The sequence below is a fragment of the Pholis gunnellus genome, assembly GCF_910591455.1.
Source record: "Pholis gunnellus genome assembly, chromosome: 7".
Taxonomy (NCBI): domain Eukaryota; kingdom Metazoa; phylum Chordata; class Actinopteri; order Perciformes; family Pholidae; genus Pholis; species Pholis gunnellus.
Window position 1 is genome coordinate 17127909 of NC_136533.1, and position 16518 is coordinate 17144426.

A 16518-nucleotide genomic window follows, 5' to 3' on the forward strand; every position below is an offset into this window, starting at 1 on the left:
AAAAGTGGAACTCTTGAGGTTAACGCTTAGCTAATGGGGATCCTATTGTATATTATATAGATTGCTTCAAGTCTATGATTGTTACTATTATCTATTATGAATGTGTGAGCCTCAGTCTATGTTTCTACTACATTCAACTTAACCCGCATACCCTGGTCTGGTGCTACCTTCAAATGCTCATTTGGAAGCTCTGCTTTCGGATACGTATGCTTTCAAATTCGTGTGGTCGCCATTATGATTATTGTAAAGATTTATCTGAACCAACATTTTATTTTGTAATGGCTGTTTATCTAAATGTAACACTATAATGCACATAGCTACTTTTTGATGCAGTGTCATGATAAAAATAATTATCTATAAGGCATACTAAATAACAACTAACTGCTCCTCACGCCCTAGCATGGACATTAAGGAAATGTATCTGTAATATATTATAATATTATCCACCAGAAGGGTATGCTTTTCAACGAAGAGAAGGCTTTTAAAACAACAACTAGGCCACAATAAAATAAAATTAGGGAAATGTAAAAACACTAAAAATGTTGTTTGGTTGGTGGTTTGTTTTCTCAGGTGAATGATGTTGTGCTGGGACAAATTTGGACTCATGATCTATTTTCAAAATCCTGCCTGCTGCTGGTTCTACGGTGATATAATAAAACAGACATTTATAAACACAGCATTCAGAAATTTGAAGGGGTTCCTTGTCTGTCACGTTAAATTGACACTTTGTAAACTCATCTTAAGGTAAATGCTGGGGAATCAGCTGGTCTTCCCCACGGAATGAGCCACATTTCCGACGGTCTGTGAACGCAGCAGTAACATGCATGGTGACCGGGGCGGTTCTCTGTGTGATAGAGCTGGGCGTGGGCTCCTCACTCCTCATCCCCTCTGCTCTCTGTGGAAGCACATTGTTCAACGCGGGCTCGTTTTTTTTTTTACCCAGAACCAATGAATGCCTCGGTGCATTGTAGCTCCTGAAAATTGAACACTTTAATCGGATATAATAAGGTGTAGATATCCGAAGACGGCGGGAAGCGGACCAAGAATATATCCTGTGTCCTGATTACAGCGGAGAGGCAACAGAGTTGGAAGATTTTTTTCTTCTTCTTCTTCTTCTTCTCCGGTAGACGAAACGTCGCTCTTGCAGCTAATTAGACCTCTGCTTGTTGTAAGTATGCGGTGCACATTCCTGTGTCCGAAATATGTTGGCAGTGACTGTTTTGTCTAATGGCACCGCTTTAAAATGCAATTTATTTTAGGAGGGCAGCACCGCTGGAGATTGCGGTCCACAGTGTAGCTAAAGCTATCACTGCGTTTTAATTCACCTTCATCTGTCGAGCTCTACAACTCGTGGTTTGGCTACATGTAACGTTGTGTGCCATTGACTGTTGCCTCCACCTCGGTTCGTCTGTTTTGATACAACAGTATCCCCTTGAGTTTGTAGCGTTAACTTGCCCTTATGGAGGAAGAAAAAAACAACCCTCAGAGCGCCGTGGATTTCCCCCATCATCTCAGTGTGAAAAGGAAACCGAAGGCACGCAAATGTAGGCAGAAATAGTGGGGGATTTCACTTTCTGTCGCATGTATTTTTTTTTTACCATTGTAAAGACAGTGTTGAGTGTGAGGCTGCTGCTGCTGCTGTTGCCGATAGTGGCCACACAGACACAAGTACGTTAGGGTGACGCCCCGTCACACTGAGTAACAACTGAATGTATCACTGCGGAAGTTAGATTCCATTACAAGGCATTTATAAAGCTGACTTGGACTTATTTCTTCCCTGGAAGCTCTCTGTTTAATCCGTTTAGTGAGTTTAGAAAAGGGAAAAGATGACAAAGACGGCTCTAGTTTTCCAGCCACTCAGAATATGACCATATGGGCTGTTATACTAGAGAGGAAACAATTCACCCATCCCGAGCTGACGCACAATCTTTGGCAGAATTCATCGTTTTCATCACACGAGATAGTAACATTTAAGTTAGCCTTCTTAGGAAACAAAGCAAAGAAACGTTTGCATTCATTGTTGTCTTATTGGCATGTGATTATAACTGACTGCTGTATGAGTCTCCTCTTTTTTTTTTTATCCTCCACAACAACATCACTGTTGCTGATGAGTACCATGTACAACCATGTAGTGTTTCCAGGCTCGCATAGGATGGAGGAGGTCCAGCGTTGGTGTGTGAACTTGACATCAAATCAGTGGCATTGTTCAGAATACAGGCCAGACTTTAGGCAGCTGGAAAGCAGCTGGAGAGAAGTAGCAGCCAGTGCTGGAGGTGTGATGTTGAGCTCTTGTCCCTTTCTCTGAACAGCTGTAGCCAGGGTGGTGCCCAGCTGCTTGCGCCAAAATAAGTGTGACTCTTCTGGTTACCAAGAAATTACAAAGTGACAAACTTTGTGTACAGTTTTTTTTTTTTTTTACCCAGAGGGTTTTAATTAGGTGAATGTGTCCGTTTGAGACTCATAGATGGGTTATGATCTATATGCTCTTGCGTATGCTTTGTTTTTGTTTTGGCAGTAATATGTTAAAGGGGATCCAGATAACTTTCAACTGCTAGGACCTAATGAATGGGAAGTTTATTTACCTACAAAAAAAGAAAAGTCCCCTGAGTTACCAATGTGTCTTTCCCTATGTTAGTCCATAGAAAAAGGTATTTTTGGCGTCACGTGACCGACCAGGAAATTGTAATTCCACCATTTAGCCACTATGTAGGCTTCGCTGGCGCTCTTCCTGGGGATTGTACCCTGTGGCATAGTGAAAGTAGGGCTAGGCAATGATATTGATTATTGTAATATGAGACTAGATATCATCTTACATTTTTGATGAGTGCCGCAAGTGTTGCCTTCCTGGTTTTAAAGGCCACATGACCGTTAAGTGATGTCATTTGATGTAATGCTCCAAGTGTGACTGTCAACCGGGCGGCCTGTCCTCGTTGTCGACAACCCACCCCACTTGAATCCGGGGGTTACCAACCTTCAGAGGGCTGCTCTAATATCCACATTACTGGTTATTATTTGTCAAAAATCTCACCGTGTAAATATTTTGTGGAAGCACCAATGGTCAACCTCTACAATGTCGATAACAAGATATTTGAACGAAATACAAATATTGCATGTCGCCCAATCGAGTCGTTCTTAACGCCTATGGTGTCATATGTCTGTCTCAATGTGGTTATTGTTCCTAAGTGTTTAGGCTAGGGAGGTAGGTTTGAATTATTTCTTCTTTGGAGAAGGAAGTGAGCGTTCGGTGGGATCTTCTACAGGTTGACTGGCAGCTTAGGTCATGTGACCCACAATAGGCTTTCAGTTCAGAGTGTTTTCACATGCACTCACAAACTGAAACAACTGGACAAGATTCACTCATTACTCTGATTGTAAAAAATACCACCACTGATGATTTTCAGGGTGTTTGGTGTGTGATGATGAGCCTCATGGCAGGCCTTTGTGTGGAGGTCAGCTGGCCTTTTCATCTCTGCTGCTGCCTCCACCGTCTCACCCAACCAGAGAAGCTGAAAGGCTGACTCAGTGGGTGTGTGTGTGTGGGGGGGGGGGGGGGGGGGGGGTCACTTGTAGTCCAGTGCCTTTAAGAGCAGCTTGTTTAAGCATGCACATATACACAGATGCACACAGAAACTCTTTATATAAATGTTTGTAAGGGAGAAGATGTGGGGTGGAGGAATTGTTTACTGCAGGACTTTCTCTTAAGATTCTCTGAGCAAAATCACAGTCTCATTCAGGTTTGCGTACTTGGATACGAGATGTGTCGCTGAATAGACTTCATAAGAATAGCTTAAAGTTCTCACTTACTTGTGTTTCATTGGCCTCAGAGAGTAGAAGTGATTCCTCAGCTGCCGGTCAAAACTTATGTTTGGATGCTGTTTAGGAGGATGATGTCATTGGAGAGCGAGAGGGGGGGGGGGCGGGGGTCTTGGAGTCTCAGTATTCGACCGTGATACCTCCCTAGAGAGGGTCTCCTTACCATCATTGCTCCATTAAAAATCTATTATCTCTGCAGTGGGCTTGTGGCTCTGCCAGTATGGATTCTTTAACCAATTAGGAATTTTAATGGAGAGCAGAATGCACGTTGTGGAAGACGGCCATTCATGTGCCCCGCTTCTTGCATCGTGTGTTTTGAAGTGGTGGTTCTTGTTTTTCAGGTAAAAGATGTCCATTGGCGGTAGTTATCATGCAGCTGAGTTAGCTAGGAAAAATCATTTTCCTTATTGATTGCCGTATACATTTTTCAGTCTCCAGGTGGACCCCTCCCTCCCTGTGCTTTTCTCTGCCCTTGGCATGTAGTAAAAGTAGCCCCTCTCTCCTCCCATCACCCCTCTCGCTGCTCTCTACTTGCACCCTCCGTACGCTGTCATGTAAGATTATCCTCTCGGTCCAGGCGGGGCTCTAGGGTTTCAAAACGAACTGTTAATTTCCCAGGCTGGAGGTGGCGAGCTATAAATAACCCTAAACACAGACACGCTGTATAGTGCTCCTTCGTCAAAAGCGGGAACGGCCATGCAAAGATTATGAGGACTTTTGGATGGAATAGGTCACCGACTTGAAAGATGACGCAGCGGCCAGAGCCGGACTCTGAGTAGAGTATTTGAACAGTGGTAGCAGGAAGCTGACTCTGTTCACCTTTAAACTAGCTGATGTGTCACCTTGCTGTGGGCTTATTTACTTTTGTCTGATATCCAAGTTGCGTGACCTCATCGTGGTTGTATGTAATGTTTTTCACAGGTGCACATATAAAATGTACAGGTTAAACCATGCACCTACGGTTATTACTGTGCAATAACAACATCAGACACCACTATTGGGGCAACATCATTTGTGGGTACAGAACTTAAAAAAAAAAAAAAATACAACTTAGACAACAAGTTGACAAATGCTTCATCTCCGTGTTCGGGTGAAATATGTAAAATGATTGATTGTGTCCTCGTCCCTCCTCTCTATCTGCACAAAGACCAGCTCTAATCGATGATTAATTTAGCTATTCATCTCCATATGTATGTGTGGATTATTAATCAGCTGCTGACTTGGCCTAGTTTGAGAAGAGGTGGCACGGCTGTCTGTCTTGCCTTCCTCCAGTCTCCCGGTAGCGGGCGCGGCAGTGTTGAATTAGCTTCTTCTTTTTTTTTAGGCCATAAATTTCAATCGTTTGGCGGGTGTACACTCGAGATCTGGTTATGTAGAAGAAAATGCGGCAGCCCACCGTGTCAGAATCTGGAGAGCTGTGGTTGTGAGAGAGAGAGAGTGCAGCTGTCAATCTCCTTTTTGTCTTTATTTGTGGGTCCTACATTTTCCATCTTATCAGTTCAGAGCACTTTATTGGCATAAAAGTTAATAAAACAATATAGAACGAGCTTCTACATAGGGTTTAAGTGTTTTTTGATTATTAAATTGCATGAATACGTCATGGTGAGCATTTCTCATTGCCTTGACTCGTGGAACAGGCACTGAAGTTAAATCTATATAGTTTTAACGTGTTGTTTTTGTGCCATCCCGTTAAAGCAGCTCCGATGTGAGTCCTCGCCCTGTCTTGAGCTTGTTGCCTACAGTGACCAGAGGTGTTCCAGCGTCTCTCCGCACAGCTGCTGTTTATTTGGTTAGAGGAGGCCGTGCGGAGCGCGGCTCCAGCCGGAGCGGGCAGCGCCGTGTGCCAGGTTGATTTATTTACAGTGAGGGAAAAGGGAAGCTAAATGTTTGGCCACAAGATGGAAGATTCAGGATAATTCCCTTCCTGTTTGTGCTCTCGAGAACTACGGCAGTGAGGGTGTTTTTACAAGGAGGCCGTTGTTGATATTGGTGACGGTGATCAGAGCTACCGGTTCCATTAAGGTGTGTGTGTGTGTGTGTGTGTGTGTGTGTGTGTGTGTGTGTGTGTGTGTGTGTGTGTGTGTGTGTGTGTGTGTGTGTGTGTGTGTGTGTGTGTGTGTGTGTGTGTGTGTGTGTGTGTGTGTGTGTGTGTGTGTGTGTGTGTGTGTGTGAGAGCAGCTAAAAGACTGTGTCTTCCGTTAGCAGGTCTGCTTTGCTCTGTCAATCATTAACGTCAGTGAGGCAGTCTTAGTCTTGGCTAATCTTAGCGTGTACCCACATCAGCACATTCACACGCATCTCACACACAAATAAAACAACGTTTGAATAGAGGTTGCATTCACATTTCAGTAGTTTTCGTGGGATGCTTTGCATGTTGTCCTTCCATTGAACTGGTGTTCATGTCACCTGTTACTCCTTCTGTTTCTACACGTTGAGTTTAGGATTCACTCCAGCTGCGCGTGTGCTCCCTTGGGAGATAAAAGCCCAAATAAGAGGGTGTGTCTGATGAGTTCTGCTCAGGCTCCGCCCGCTCTGTGGTGAGCAAGGAGTTTGCGTAACAGAGCTACGCGGAGAGCACTTTATGTTCGGGATGACAGTTGATGACCCCGGAGAAGGTAGAACAGCATATGTGACCCGCGGTGCTCATGAAATCCTGACAGATTGACTACACACTCGAGCAGGTGGGGTGGGTTAGTGATTTTTCTTCTTGAGCTCGCTTAAGGAACATTCAGCAAAGTGAGACTCTTGTCGATGAACAGGCCCAGATGTTTAACCCCGCGTGACCTTCTGTTACTCTACGGGACAGGAGACAGACTACTTTCGAGGAAGAGATTTGTAAGACGACTTTAGGGTGATGCAGAAGGCTTCATATGATTCAGATGTCATTTCTGTAAGTCTGTGTTGAAAGTGGCAAAGACACTGTTGAATTAAATTCAAAGTATAAGTGCATGAAAATGCCTGAAGGCGAGTTTTTGGACTGTCAAACTGAAAGTGAAACCAAACTGCCCCACCCCGGGAGGTTCAGGAATTCCCGTGATTTTCCTCTGATATCAGAGATGACGTTGCTGTAATGACGTCACCTGACCACTCATTGTCGTCTGCGTGATGTCAAACTGAAGCTATAACCCCGGGGGGGGGGGGTTAGCCAAAGGTTTGGTCATCTCACTAAAATCTCCACGATGGCTTCACGTTTTTCTAGTTCTGACTCATCATGTACCATCACGTGTTCTACAGGGCTGCTCTCGGGTCATGTTCGGATCATGGATTTGGTAACTTTGTGGTACTTTTGCAAATAGCTGAGTCACACTTTGCCAATGTATGTAGTGGAAACGCCCATATGACTTTTGTTAGCCGTTGATTCAACACGCCTGGAATTTCACTGGCCATCAGTGCTGTAAGGGTGCTGGTGATGTCAGGAGATGTGTGTGTGTGTGTGCGCGTGTGTGTGTCTTTGTATCGCCTTCTGTGGCTGCATGTGTGGTTCCAGCTGACTCGATAGTTGGCATTATGATAGCATGTTTGGCATTTTCTGCAAATTCCCACGGTTTTTTAAGCATGCCTGGTCTTTCTGGTAAAATCCACATTAGCTGTTCTCCACCTATGTGGATGACGGTGTTACTACCCAACCATTCTGCAACATTGTAGAAAATGCTCATTCACTCCTAAATCATTTTTGAAACCTGCTTTTGATAAATGGTTTCTTTGATGTTAAAAACTGAATTTAAAATGCACAACTAAAGGCAAAAAAAAAGTTTTTTTTTAGCTAGCCAAGTTTCCCATAATTATTTTGATGATCAAGCATAATGTCATGCCAAGTCCTTAACATTGTACCTGTCCATCTTGTAACTGCTCTACTTTTCCTAAAATGTTTACAGTTCCCCTCTAGGTCCATACAATCGTGTAACTGTGAAATTCACCTGTGCTGTGTAAGTTTTAACCGTCAGAAAATGGAAATCACTTATGTTTTCTCCAGAGACGGACACGTTTCTTTAATAACATGCCGTGATTTATAGTCGGGGCAGCCCTGTTACATCGACTAGACCTCTTAAGTGGGCTCAGTGTGTCCACAGGGGACAACTGCAGACCCACCTGAAGTCATAAAAAGCCTTTTTTTGGCCTCTCGTTCTGTTACTATGGATTGGTCCCGATGGGAAAAAGCAACCAACAGTTCACAGCAGAAGCCTACCTCTGTTGGTAATAGTGAAGAGTGAGGGTTGACGGGAACAATTATGCAGATCCTTTTGAAAGATATTCAACTTTTAGACATTCAACTTAAAAAACGTTTTGTTCAGTGTGTGTTGTATTGTATTGGAACATTGAGTACCTTCAGCATATCTTTCCCATTCCCCTTTGAGGGTCTCAACCTTAGCTCCCACCCCACACACACACACACACACACACACACACACACACACACACACACACACACACACACACACACACACACACACACACACACACACACACACACACAAACCACTGAGCAGCAGTGGCTGTGGGCTGCATCGTGGCAGTCCAGTGGCAGAGAATAGACTCTGTACGTCTGTTGTTCTGCTCAAACCCGGTGATGTGTGTACCCTTCTTGTCTGTGCTCACCTGCACCTTTCTTCCCCTCCCGCAGTGGCGTTTGTGTGGTGAGCAGCAGCGGCTAAAGATGACGGAGTATAAGCTGGTGGTGGTGGGAGCTGGAGGCGTGGGCAAGAGTGCTCTCACCATCCAGCTCATCCAGAACCACTTTGTGGATGAATACGACCCCACCATAGAGGTATGAGTCCCTTCTGCATGTTCTCCACGTCATTCTCGTGGGAGACCTCTTGGGTGTTGGGGTGGGAAGGTAAACAATGGTTGATTGTATTGTTTATTAGTAATCATTTCCAGCTCCCCCTTGTATTGTTGTGTGGTTATCCATCACTTTTATATCTATGTGGTAGAATGCATGCATTAATTAACATTTCTGTTTATACAAAAGTCCAACCCCACCTCCTGAACAATATTGTCTGAACCCTATTGAGAAGACAGCTCAGTCTAAAGTTAATTTAATTAAATGAAACAAATGTCTGTCAATTCAACCAACGAACAGGCTTGGAAGACATTCCTAATTTTCTTTCCGCGCTTCTGTAATTCATATATTTGAATAAAAAAAACAATACATCGAAAAAATCTTGCCGACATTGTAAAGAGGAGAGGGAAGCCAGTGAGAATGTTTTCTCCTCTCTTCTTCCCTCTCTTTCTCACCACGCCTGCCTCTGGCCAGACAATGTCCTTTTTGTGTATTGGCATTCCTGGCCCCTATGCTCGAACAAACAAAGGGACGGCACTCCGTGTTTTTGTGGCCGCCCGTTGGAAGGCTAAACATTGGCTCCGATACCCTGCTCCTCTGATCTCTAGTTGTGCATTTTTACCCGGAATTGGACAGGGAATTGCCAACCGATACCAGTTCATACACATTCAATCAACATCTCTGTGTGTTTATATATGGGCATGCTGCTTAGTGCTGAGTGGCGAAGCATCTAACAACCTCCGTGAACCCACAGTTGCCTCAAATTCCACCTGAATCCCTTCTGTTTTGAGTGTCTGACCTTCGTTACAGATTGCTCACCCACACATGTTTACTACCTCCCCTATTTCTGACCCTTTTTTCCGCAGGACTCGTACCGGAAACAGGTTGTGATCGACGGGGAGACCTGCCTGCTGGACATCCTGGACACTGCAGGTCAGGAGGAGTACAGCGCCATGAGGGATCAGTACATGAGGACAGGCGAGGGCTTCCTCTGTGTCTTCGCCATCAACAACACCAAGTCTTTTGAGGACATTCACCAGTACAGGTGTGTATAAGAGTGAGGCGAAGAAAGAGGGTTTGGGTTTAGTTGTGACGTTGATGCGGAGCGTCGTGAGATCCGCCGTTGCCGACGTGAACCTAAGCATTTACCCTCTTCACAGACCAGTTGGGGCGGAGGACAGAAACAAAGTGATTTCTGTTCCCTCTCTTCTAAGCTTCTGTGTATGTGTATTTGTACATTCAGTGTGTGTTGCAGGGACTCCCATGAGGTCTGGATAGAGAGGGGTGTGTATATACGTATGTGTGCCAGCTCGCTGCAGTAGTTGGGTGATGTCATGCTGTAGCGTTTAACACGGCTAAAGAAAGCTTAGCCCCCAACTGGAGGATTACAGCACGATGCCAATGAAATCGATCCTGACTCAATTAGAGGAGCGGAGAGAGAGAGAGAGAGAGAGAGAGAGGTAGCACTTTCAAGGACAGGGAAGGAGAAAGGGGGGGATGGGGGGGAGAGATTCAGCTGGAGATGACAGTGTTCTCTCTCTCTCTTTGCCACATTTTGTCTTTCTCATCACATTAGGCACCCAGTTGCCAGTCTTGCACGTGGCAAGTAAAAGAGGCTGCATATTAACTTTGCCACTTCCTCTACAGGTTTGCAGGTTGTTGTTGTTTTCTTTAGTTTCTTACACACACACATTTGTTTGGCTTTGCTGCCATTGCAGTCCAGCCTTTTTTTATTTTGAGCCCGGCCGATACAACTGCTGATATCACGGTAAAACCCATTGTGTAGCCTGTGAAAGCGTGCATGGATCTTTCGCTGGATGCTAGAATAGGTGGCGGTCCGGTTAGAGCCGTCGAGTTATTTAAAGACGTGTGGTCTATTTTATCGACAAAAATAGTCAGAGGCATTTCTGCAGAACTTCTGCTCCACTGTCGGCACATACTGGCACGGTACCTACTTAAAACTGGGCATCATTTGAACCAGCCAGCACTATTGGACCGAATGCACCAAGAATATATCGTCTTTTGGTGTTTGTTAGAAATATGAATATGCCTGTTAGACTAGCTGCCTCAACCACATATGACGAGGTGTAAACATGTCAGCTTTGACATCAAGACTCGGAGCAACCGTGGTCATGAGCACCATTCGCAGTGTTGGCTGCAGGGCAGGGCTGCCTGTAGCGGATGCATCCTGCCGTACCGTGGCTTAGGGAGAAGCAGGGCTGAGCTGATAGATTGATCTGACCCACTCCTCTCAGTCAGTTTCCCCCCTGGCTGCCTGGCGTTTGGCGCTGGCTGCTGTAGTGATGAGGTAATGCTGTTCGCCGCCTGCCTGTTGTCCCTCCCTCCCCCCCCCACCCTGCCTCGCACTCCACATCCCCTCCTTCAGCAGTGCAGCACAGCCCAGCACCGGCGGGCTCTGGCTCTTCCTCAGGGTCCTAGAGCTCCCTGGGTGGTTTTGCTCTCCAGTGGTGGAGCTGCTGTTGTTTATGAAGCAGGGAGGATCCCAGCCAAGAGATATGTCCCTGTGACTAAATGCAGTGCCCGGGTTTGAGTGAAGGAAAACGGCCAAAGTTTTGCAATTAAATGTCAACTGTGGAAATGTTCTTGTTCTGTTATTCACAGGGAACAGATTAAACGTGTGAAGGACTCAGATGACGTTCCCATGGTGCTTGTGGGAAACAAATGTGACCTCCCGGCACGCACGGTGGACACGAGGCAAGCCCAGGAACTCGCCCGCTCTTACGGCATCCCTTACATCGAGACCTCTGCCAAAACACGACAGGTAGGTAGCGAGCAGGAAGCACACGGCCACAATACCACACATGCACTTTCCTGGAAGATCCCTTTTCTTTCTCTCTCTCCCTCTCTGGTATTTAAAATAACCTTTAAAGGTCCAGTGTGTTGGATTTATTGGCGGAAATGGAATATAATATTAATAACTATGTTTTTATTAGTGTATAATCACCGGAGACTAAGAATCGTTGTGTTTTCATTACCTTAGGATGAGCCCTTCATATCTTCATACTGTGCCATGTTTCTGAAGTAGCAACAGAGCAGACAAACCAAACAATGGCTCTAATAACCAGTTCCATGTAACTGCTTTACGTAATTGGATTATATATGTAATTTTGATTTGTTGCAGTTGCTGAGAAAAATATATATAATTCAATTGCAGTTGCTAATCAAAACGTTTGTGATTACAAAGCGGTTACAAAAGAATATATTGCTTTTCGGTAAAAGCGCTTGTATGTAGAATATACCGGTCCTTCTGTTGCTTTGTGATGTATTAGTGGTGGCAGGACACATCCAGGCCGAACCCACGGCGGCACTACAGCGACTGCGCTCCGCTCACCATGAGGTTCATGCCCGCAGTGATTGTTTCAAAGATTTTAAGAGTCCCCGGCCACCACTGGTGAAATCGTACTTCATCGATTCTCTTTCTCCTTGCCCAGTTTCAAACATTTGTTGGAAAAGTAATCGAATGTAATAAGTTACATTCCTTATTACATTTTTAACAGGGTAGCTAGTAATGACTAATTACATACTAACAGGGTAACTAGTAATCTGAAAACCATCACATTACAAAAGTAACCTTCCAAAGATTGCTGAAGGTCCGCCGTCTGAATTTCGTTGTTCCTAAAGTAGATGAGGTGATGGTCCTGAAAGATACTGCGGTGGTTTACGTTAGCGCAGTCTTTAAAGGGAGGAGTAAGCCGAGGGGTATTCAGTGGTTGCTATCTGCAACCTCACCGCTAGATGCCACTTAATCCTACACACTGGGCCTCTTCATTTCACCGATTCGTTCATTTTTCCTCCCATCTTTGCGAGCCACAATATTCAGATTCTATGTAAATTTGAACTCGCCCTGTGCTCCATCATTCTGTAGTAAACGGGTCATCACAGTGGCCTACTATGGGCTCTGCGGGGGTTCCACATTATACGTGTATTCATGCACATGAAGAGCCGCGAATGGCCCGCGGTGCGATGTTATTTGTGTTGCTGGAAACATTTTATCGTGCCGCAGACAGTGACTCATAGTCAGGTTACCTTGGCTTGAGAGCAGAGCTCCAGTATTTGAAAGGCTCCGTAAGGACAAGTCGCTGCACAGCTCCCACCGTCTGTGACTCACTGTCACACACTATGTGGGAACATACATTCATCATTGAACCCGCACAAAGTCTGCCATTCAACCAGAACAGCGTGTAAAGACCTAAGTGACTGACTTCTTTTTTTTTTAGTCTTTTGATATATCCAGGTTGCCATGGCGATGTTACCAGGCCTCTCAATGTCGAGTACACCTGAGAGGTCTGCTGTCTGTTACAAACGGGTGTATGCGGCGTACTCCCGATTTTTAAAATTGACCACTGCAAGTGCCCAGATCTTTCTGCAACCCTTCCGGTGTGTCCGTGTGTTCACAGGGAGTAGAGGACGCCTTCTACACGCTGGTTAGAGAGATCAGACAGCATAAGCTGAGGAAGCTGAACCCGCCGGACGAGAGCGGTCAGGACTGTATGAGCTGTCACTGTGTGGTGTCGTGATGCAGGTGAGACTCCAGAAATGTGTTTTTATTTAGTGCTACACAGCAGTATGGGGAGTCCAAATTGGTCTGTTATGCTGAAACTCGCACGTCTTCTTTTATGCGTTTGACTTCTCATTGTAGCTAAAATAAATCAATTTTTCCCCAGAAACGATAAAGTGCCACTAACACCCCCCCCCCCCCCCCCCCCCCCCTGTCATTTCTTTCCCCAGCTGACTGTTGCATGTTGAGGAGAAATGCTACGGCGCGTAGTGGCAGCATGGACTTAAAGATAGAACGTTAAAACAACTCAATGATGAAATATAAACTTTTTCAAAAAGAGGAGGATTGAAGCAAAAGCTCTCAAGGAAACCAACCAGAGCTGACTGAACCATAGACCCTCATGGGAAGGAGGATTTGGACTGTTGCCTTAACGGCTATCTGAACTAGTCCGGTCCGGTCCCTTTTATTTGGTCCACGTGTCGACCTGTGAGCAACACCACTAATGACTCTCAACTCCAGTGTGGTCTCGCTGGATGGCTCAACAAGTTTCCTGCTAACTTATTGTTTTCAGTCTCAACACTGGTCTTAAAGGGGGTGTCTCTGACCCCCTCCCACCTTGAAAGCCTAATTCCACTCCCCCTGCCTGCCCACTGGAAGGACTGACTGACTTAAATGGAAAGGACTGGAACATAAATACCCCCCTCCCCCTCCCCCTCCTCCCCCCACTACCTGCCTTTGGTTTCCTTCACTATACTGGATACAAGGGGTGGAGGCTGACATGGGAATGACTATAATTTGTTGTTTTAACTGTTAGCCTAGCTGTACAAAATCTTTTTGATTTTTTTTTTTTTTATATGAAACAATTTGTTTGTGATTGCAGAATTTGAAAAGTCACAGAGCAATATGCGAGTAAGGGCGTTCATCACAGGTGACACCTGGCTTGACATTAATCATGACTTGCCTGGCGTAGTTGGAATTTCTTTATAGAAAGATAGATGAATTCCCAGAATGCAGCTGCCTTCTCTCCTTTCAAATGTTTTTCTTTGCTCCGGTCAAGAGTTGACTTTGTGGAATAATAATAGTAATGGCTAATGTACGTAGGTTCTGGTGCAATAGGATTATTTACTGTTCAACTCACACAACGTTTTGGGAATGAACCACCTCTCATTGCTACTGGTTTTACTTTGGTTTGTATCTGCAGAAGTAGGAGGAAATGACAGGTTATGGTTTGAGACAAAAATGACAACCAGTTGATTTTTTCTTGCATTTAATTTCGGTAAGTGTATGCTGTACAACTCCTATTTACCACACGGGGATAACAGCTACTTTTTAGATTGCAAGAATCACTCCTTGTTGATAATACGGCTCAGGAATCAGGGTCCAGGAAAGTCTCACCAGTCCTGGAAAAACCCCAGGGTTAAGGATGTCACCAGTTAGCTTTGCAGAGTGTAACGCACAAAGTCCTGCCTCAAGAGTCCAACTTGAGTTTTTCCTGACACCATGCGATCCTCACAAACGGCTCCTCTTTCTCTGCCACCTCAGTTCTGCAACGGAACAATAACAGGTCAGGTGCTACTCATGTCAGAACCATATTTACTGTATATGTGGGACTATTGTGTGTAATAGGTGATGGATATTGGGTGACGTGAGTGCGTCGCTTTGTTAAATTAATACCGACCAGCTTGTGCTCTCCACAACTGCATTAATTTGCTGCCTAAACGGGGAAAAAAAAAGACTGCTCTGGATTTACTTAGCCTTATCTTTTAGCTAGTTTGTACCTCATGTATGCAGCGAGCTCTACCCGAGACGAATATGTGTTCTGCTGGCTGCATTGTTTAAGTTTGATTATGTGTGCAACTAAAAAAAAAAGAAAAATAAATGTGTGTGTTGAGTTTAGACATGCGCTGTATAGAATTTGAAAGACAAGGCAAGTCCCTGAAAACACTACACTGATTTTAAAGAAGGGGGTTTCCTGTAATAGCATGTGCGTCTGAATGTGATTCTGCTTAGCAAGACTGAAAAACAACACAGTTTAAGTATATATGCCGGGTTGTCTTGCTGTCATGTTCATATGAAGTTTCCTTCTCAAAACATTGGAACACGTGATGATGATGATGATGATGATTACTAGAAATTGTTGCTTTAAGTCAAGGTTATACTTGAACAATTCAGAGCATTGCTCACGTATGATAATGTATAGCGTCCCACACTACAGGCAGGTTTTAGCAACAAGCTCCAGATGCAAACCTCAGAGGAATCCCAGACTTCTTCCACGAAAGACGTCGCACGTTATTTGGCCTTTGTCTCCTGTCAAGGGAAACAAAATGTCTTCTGACCTAATTGATTTTGTACAGTTAAAAGTTCCCTCATAACATGGCTTAAAGATAATATGATCGGTCTGGTTTAGCGTGGATGGTTGTGAAGTTGTTTTTATCAGTTAAGTGTTCATTTCTCTGCTTGGAGGAAGGATATGAACTGTGAATGTGTTTGAGTCGTTAGATATGTTTGAAAGAAGCCTCTTGTTTAAAATTGACAATATTGTAATAATGCAGGAGTGGATCCTTAGGTCCCACCTTTGACTGTGTTGTTTCTAACTTTTATTTTTCACCCATTGTGCTCCAAAAAAAGAAAAAAAAAAGGTGTGGCGTTTGTAACATGTAATTACAGTCCTGATAGTATGCTTGTCCTCTCCCTGTCAATCTTTAAACAGTACATCCATGGTAATACATAGAATTCCACAAATCTTTGTATTCAAATTCCTGTTTCATTAGCTACCTTCATCATGTTGCCACAGGCATACTCCAGCCAGCAAACAATAAGTCAGACATGTCAGAAGACCTAGAGAGCATGACGGAGACTGTACGGACCATAGGGAGATTTGCACAAGGATAAAGTGGGCTCAAGGGCTTGTTTCGCCCTTGCAAACAGCGGATGGAGGTGTGGAAGGAATTTATGAAAATGACAACTGTTTAGCTATTTAAGATGTATTTACTCTTTGAAAATGTGGCAAATGTATTGCAGGACAGGAATAAAGATGTCAAGATGAAACTGTGTCTTTGGTCCCTCAACTATCTTAACTTTTAGATCGTGTTGCTCTCAGGTTTAGGATTTGCTGCCACCTGCAGGCTGCTTTGTGTATCATTTGAGAGTGAAGGAAAAACCAGAAGGGGACAATTTAATTACAAAAAACTTGAATCATTTACTGTAACACTGTGTGGCGTAAACTCAGCTGAACGATATACATGTTCTTGGCAAATGCTTTCCCTGTTTGAATGGGAGGGTCACAATGTATGATATTGTGTGCTTTACTTTATGGGGGCAAGTACAGCTGTGATCAAGGTTCAAAAGGCCGTCATAAATGTGTTTACACAAGAGTTTTACAGTCAGCAGTGCCATGTATGAGGAG

At 44.4% G+C, this 16518-nt stretch overlaps 1 protein-coding gene across 1 annotated transcript; it reads left to right on the top strand.

Moving 5' to 3' along the window:
* The first annotated feature begins 923 nt into the window (after nt 1-923).
* On the top strand, nt 924-15779 carry LOC306699273 (GTPase HRas). The gene is made up of 6 exons (XM_079163838.1): nt 924-1168; nt 8435-8578; nt 9460-9638; nt 11216-11375; nt 13012-13136; nt 13343-15779. The coding sequence occupies exons 2-5, from the start codon at nt 8468-8470 to the stop codon at nt 13129-13131; spliced, it is 570 nt and encodes a 189-aa protein (XP_079019964.1). The 5' UTR covers nt 924-1168; nt 8435-8467; the 3' UTR covers nt 13132-13136; nt 13343-15779.
* The last annotated feature ends 739 nt before the right edge of the window (nt 15780-16518 follow it).

What these genes read in the sequence shown, in the direction of transcription:
- LOC306699273 (XM_079163838.1), top strand. Translation starts at nt 8,468, where the DNA reads ATGACGGAGTATAAGCTGGTGGTGGTGGGAGCTGGAGGCGTGGGCAAG. An exon ending in AATACGACCCCACCATAGAG is followed by an intron (nt 8,579 to 9,459) that starts GTATGAGTCCCT and finishes TTTTTTCCGCAG; the next exon opens with GACTCGTACCGGAAACAGGT. An exon ending in GAGGACATTCACCAGTACAG is followed by an intron (nt 9,639 to 11,215) that starts GTGTGTATAAGA and finishes TGTTATTCACAG; the next exon opens with GGAACAGATTAAACGTGTGA.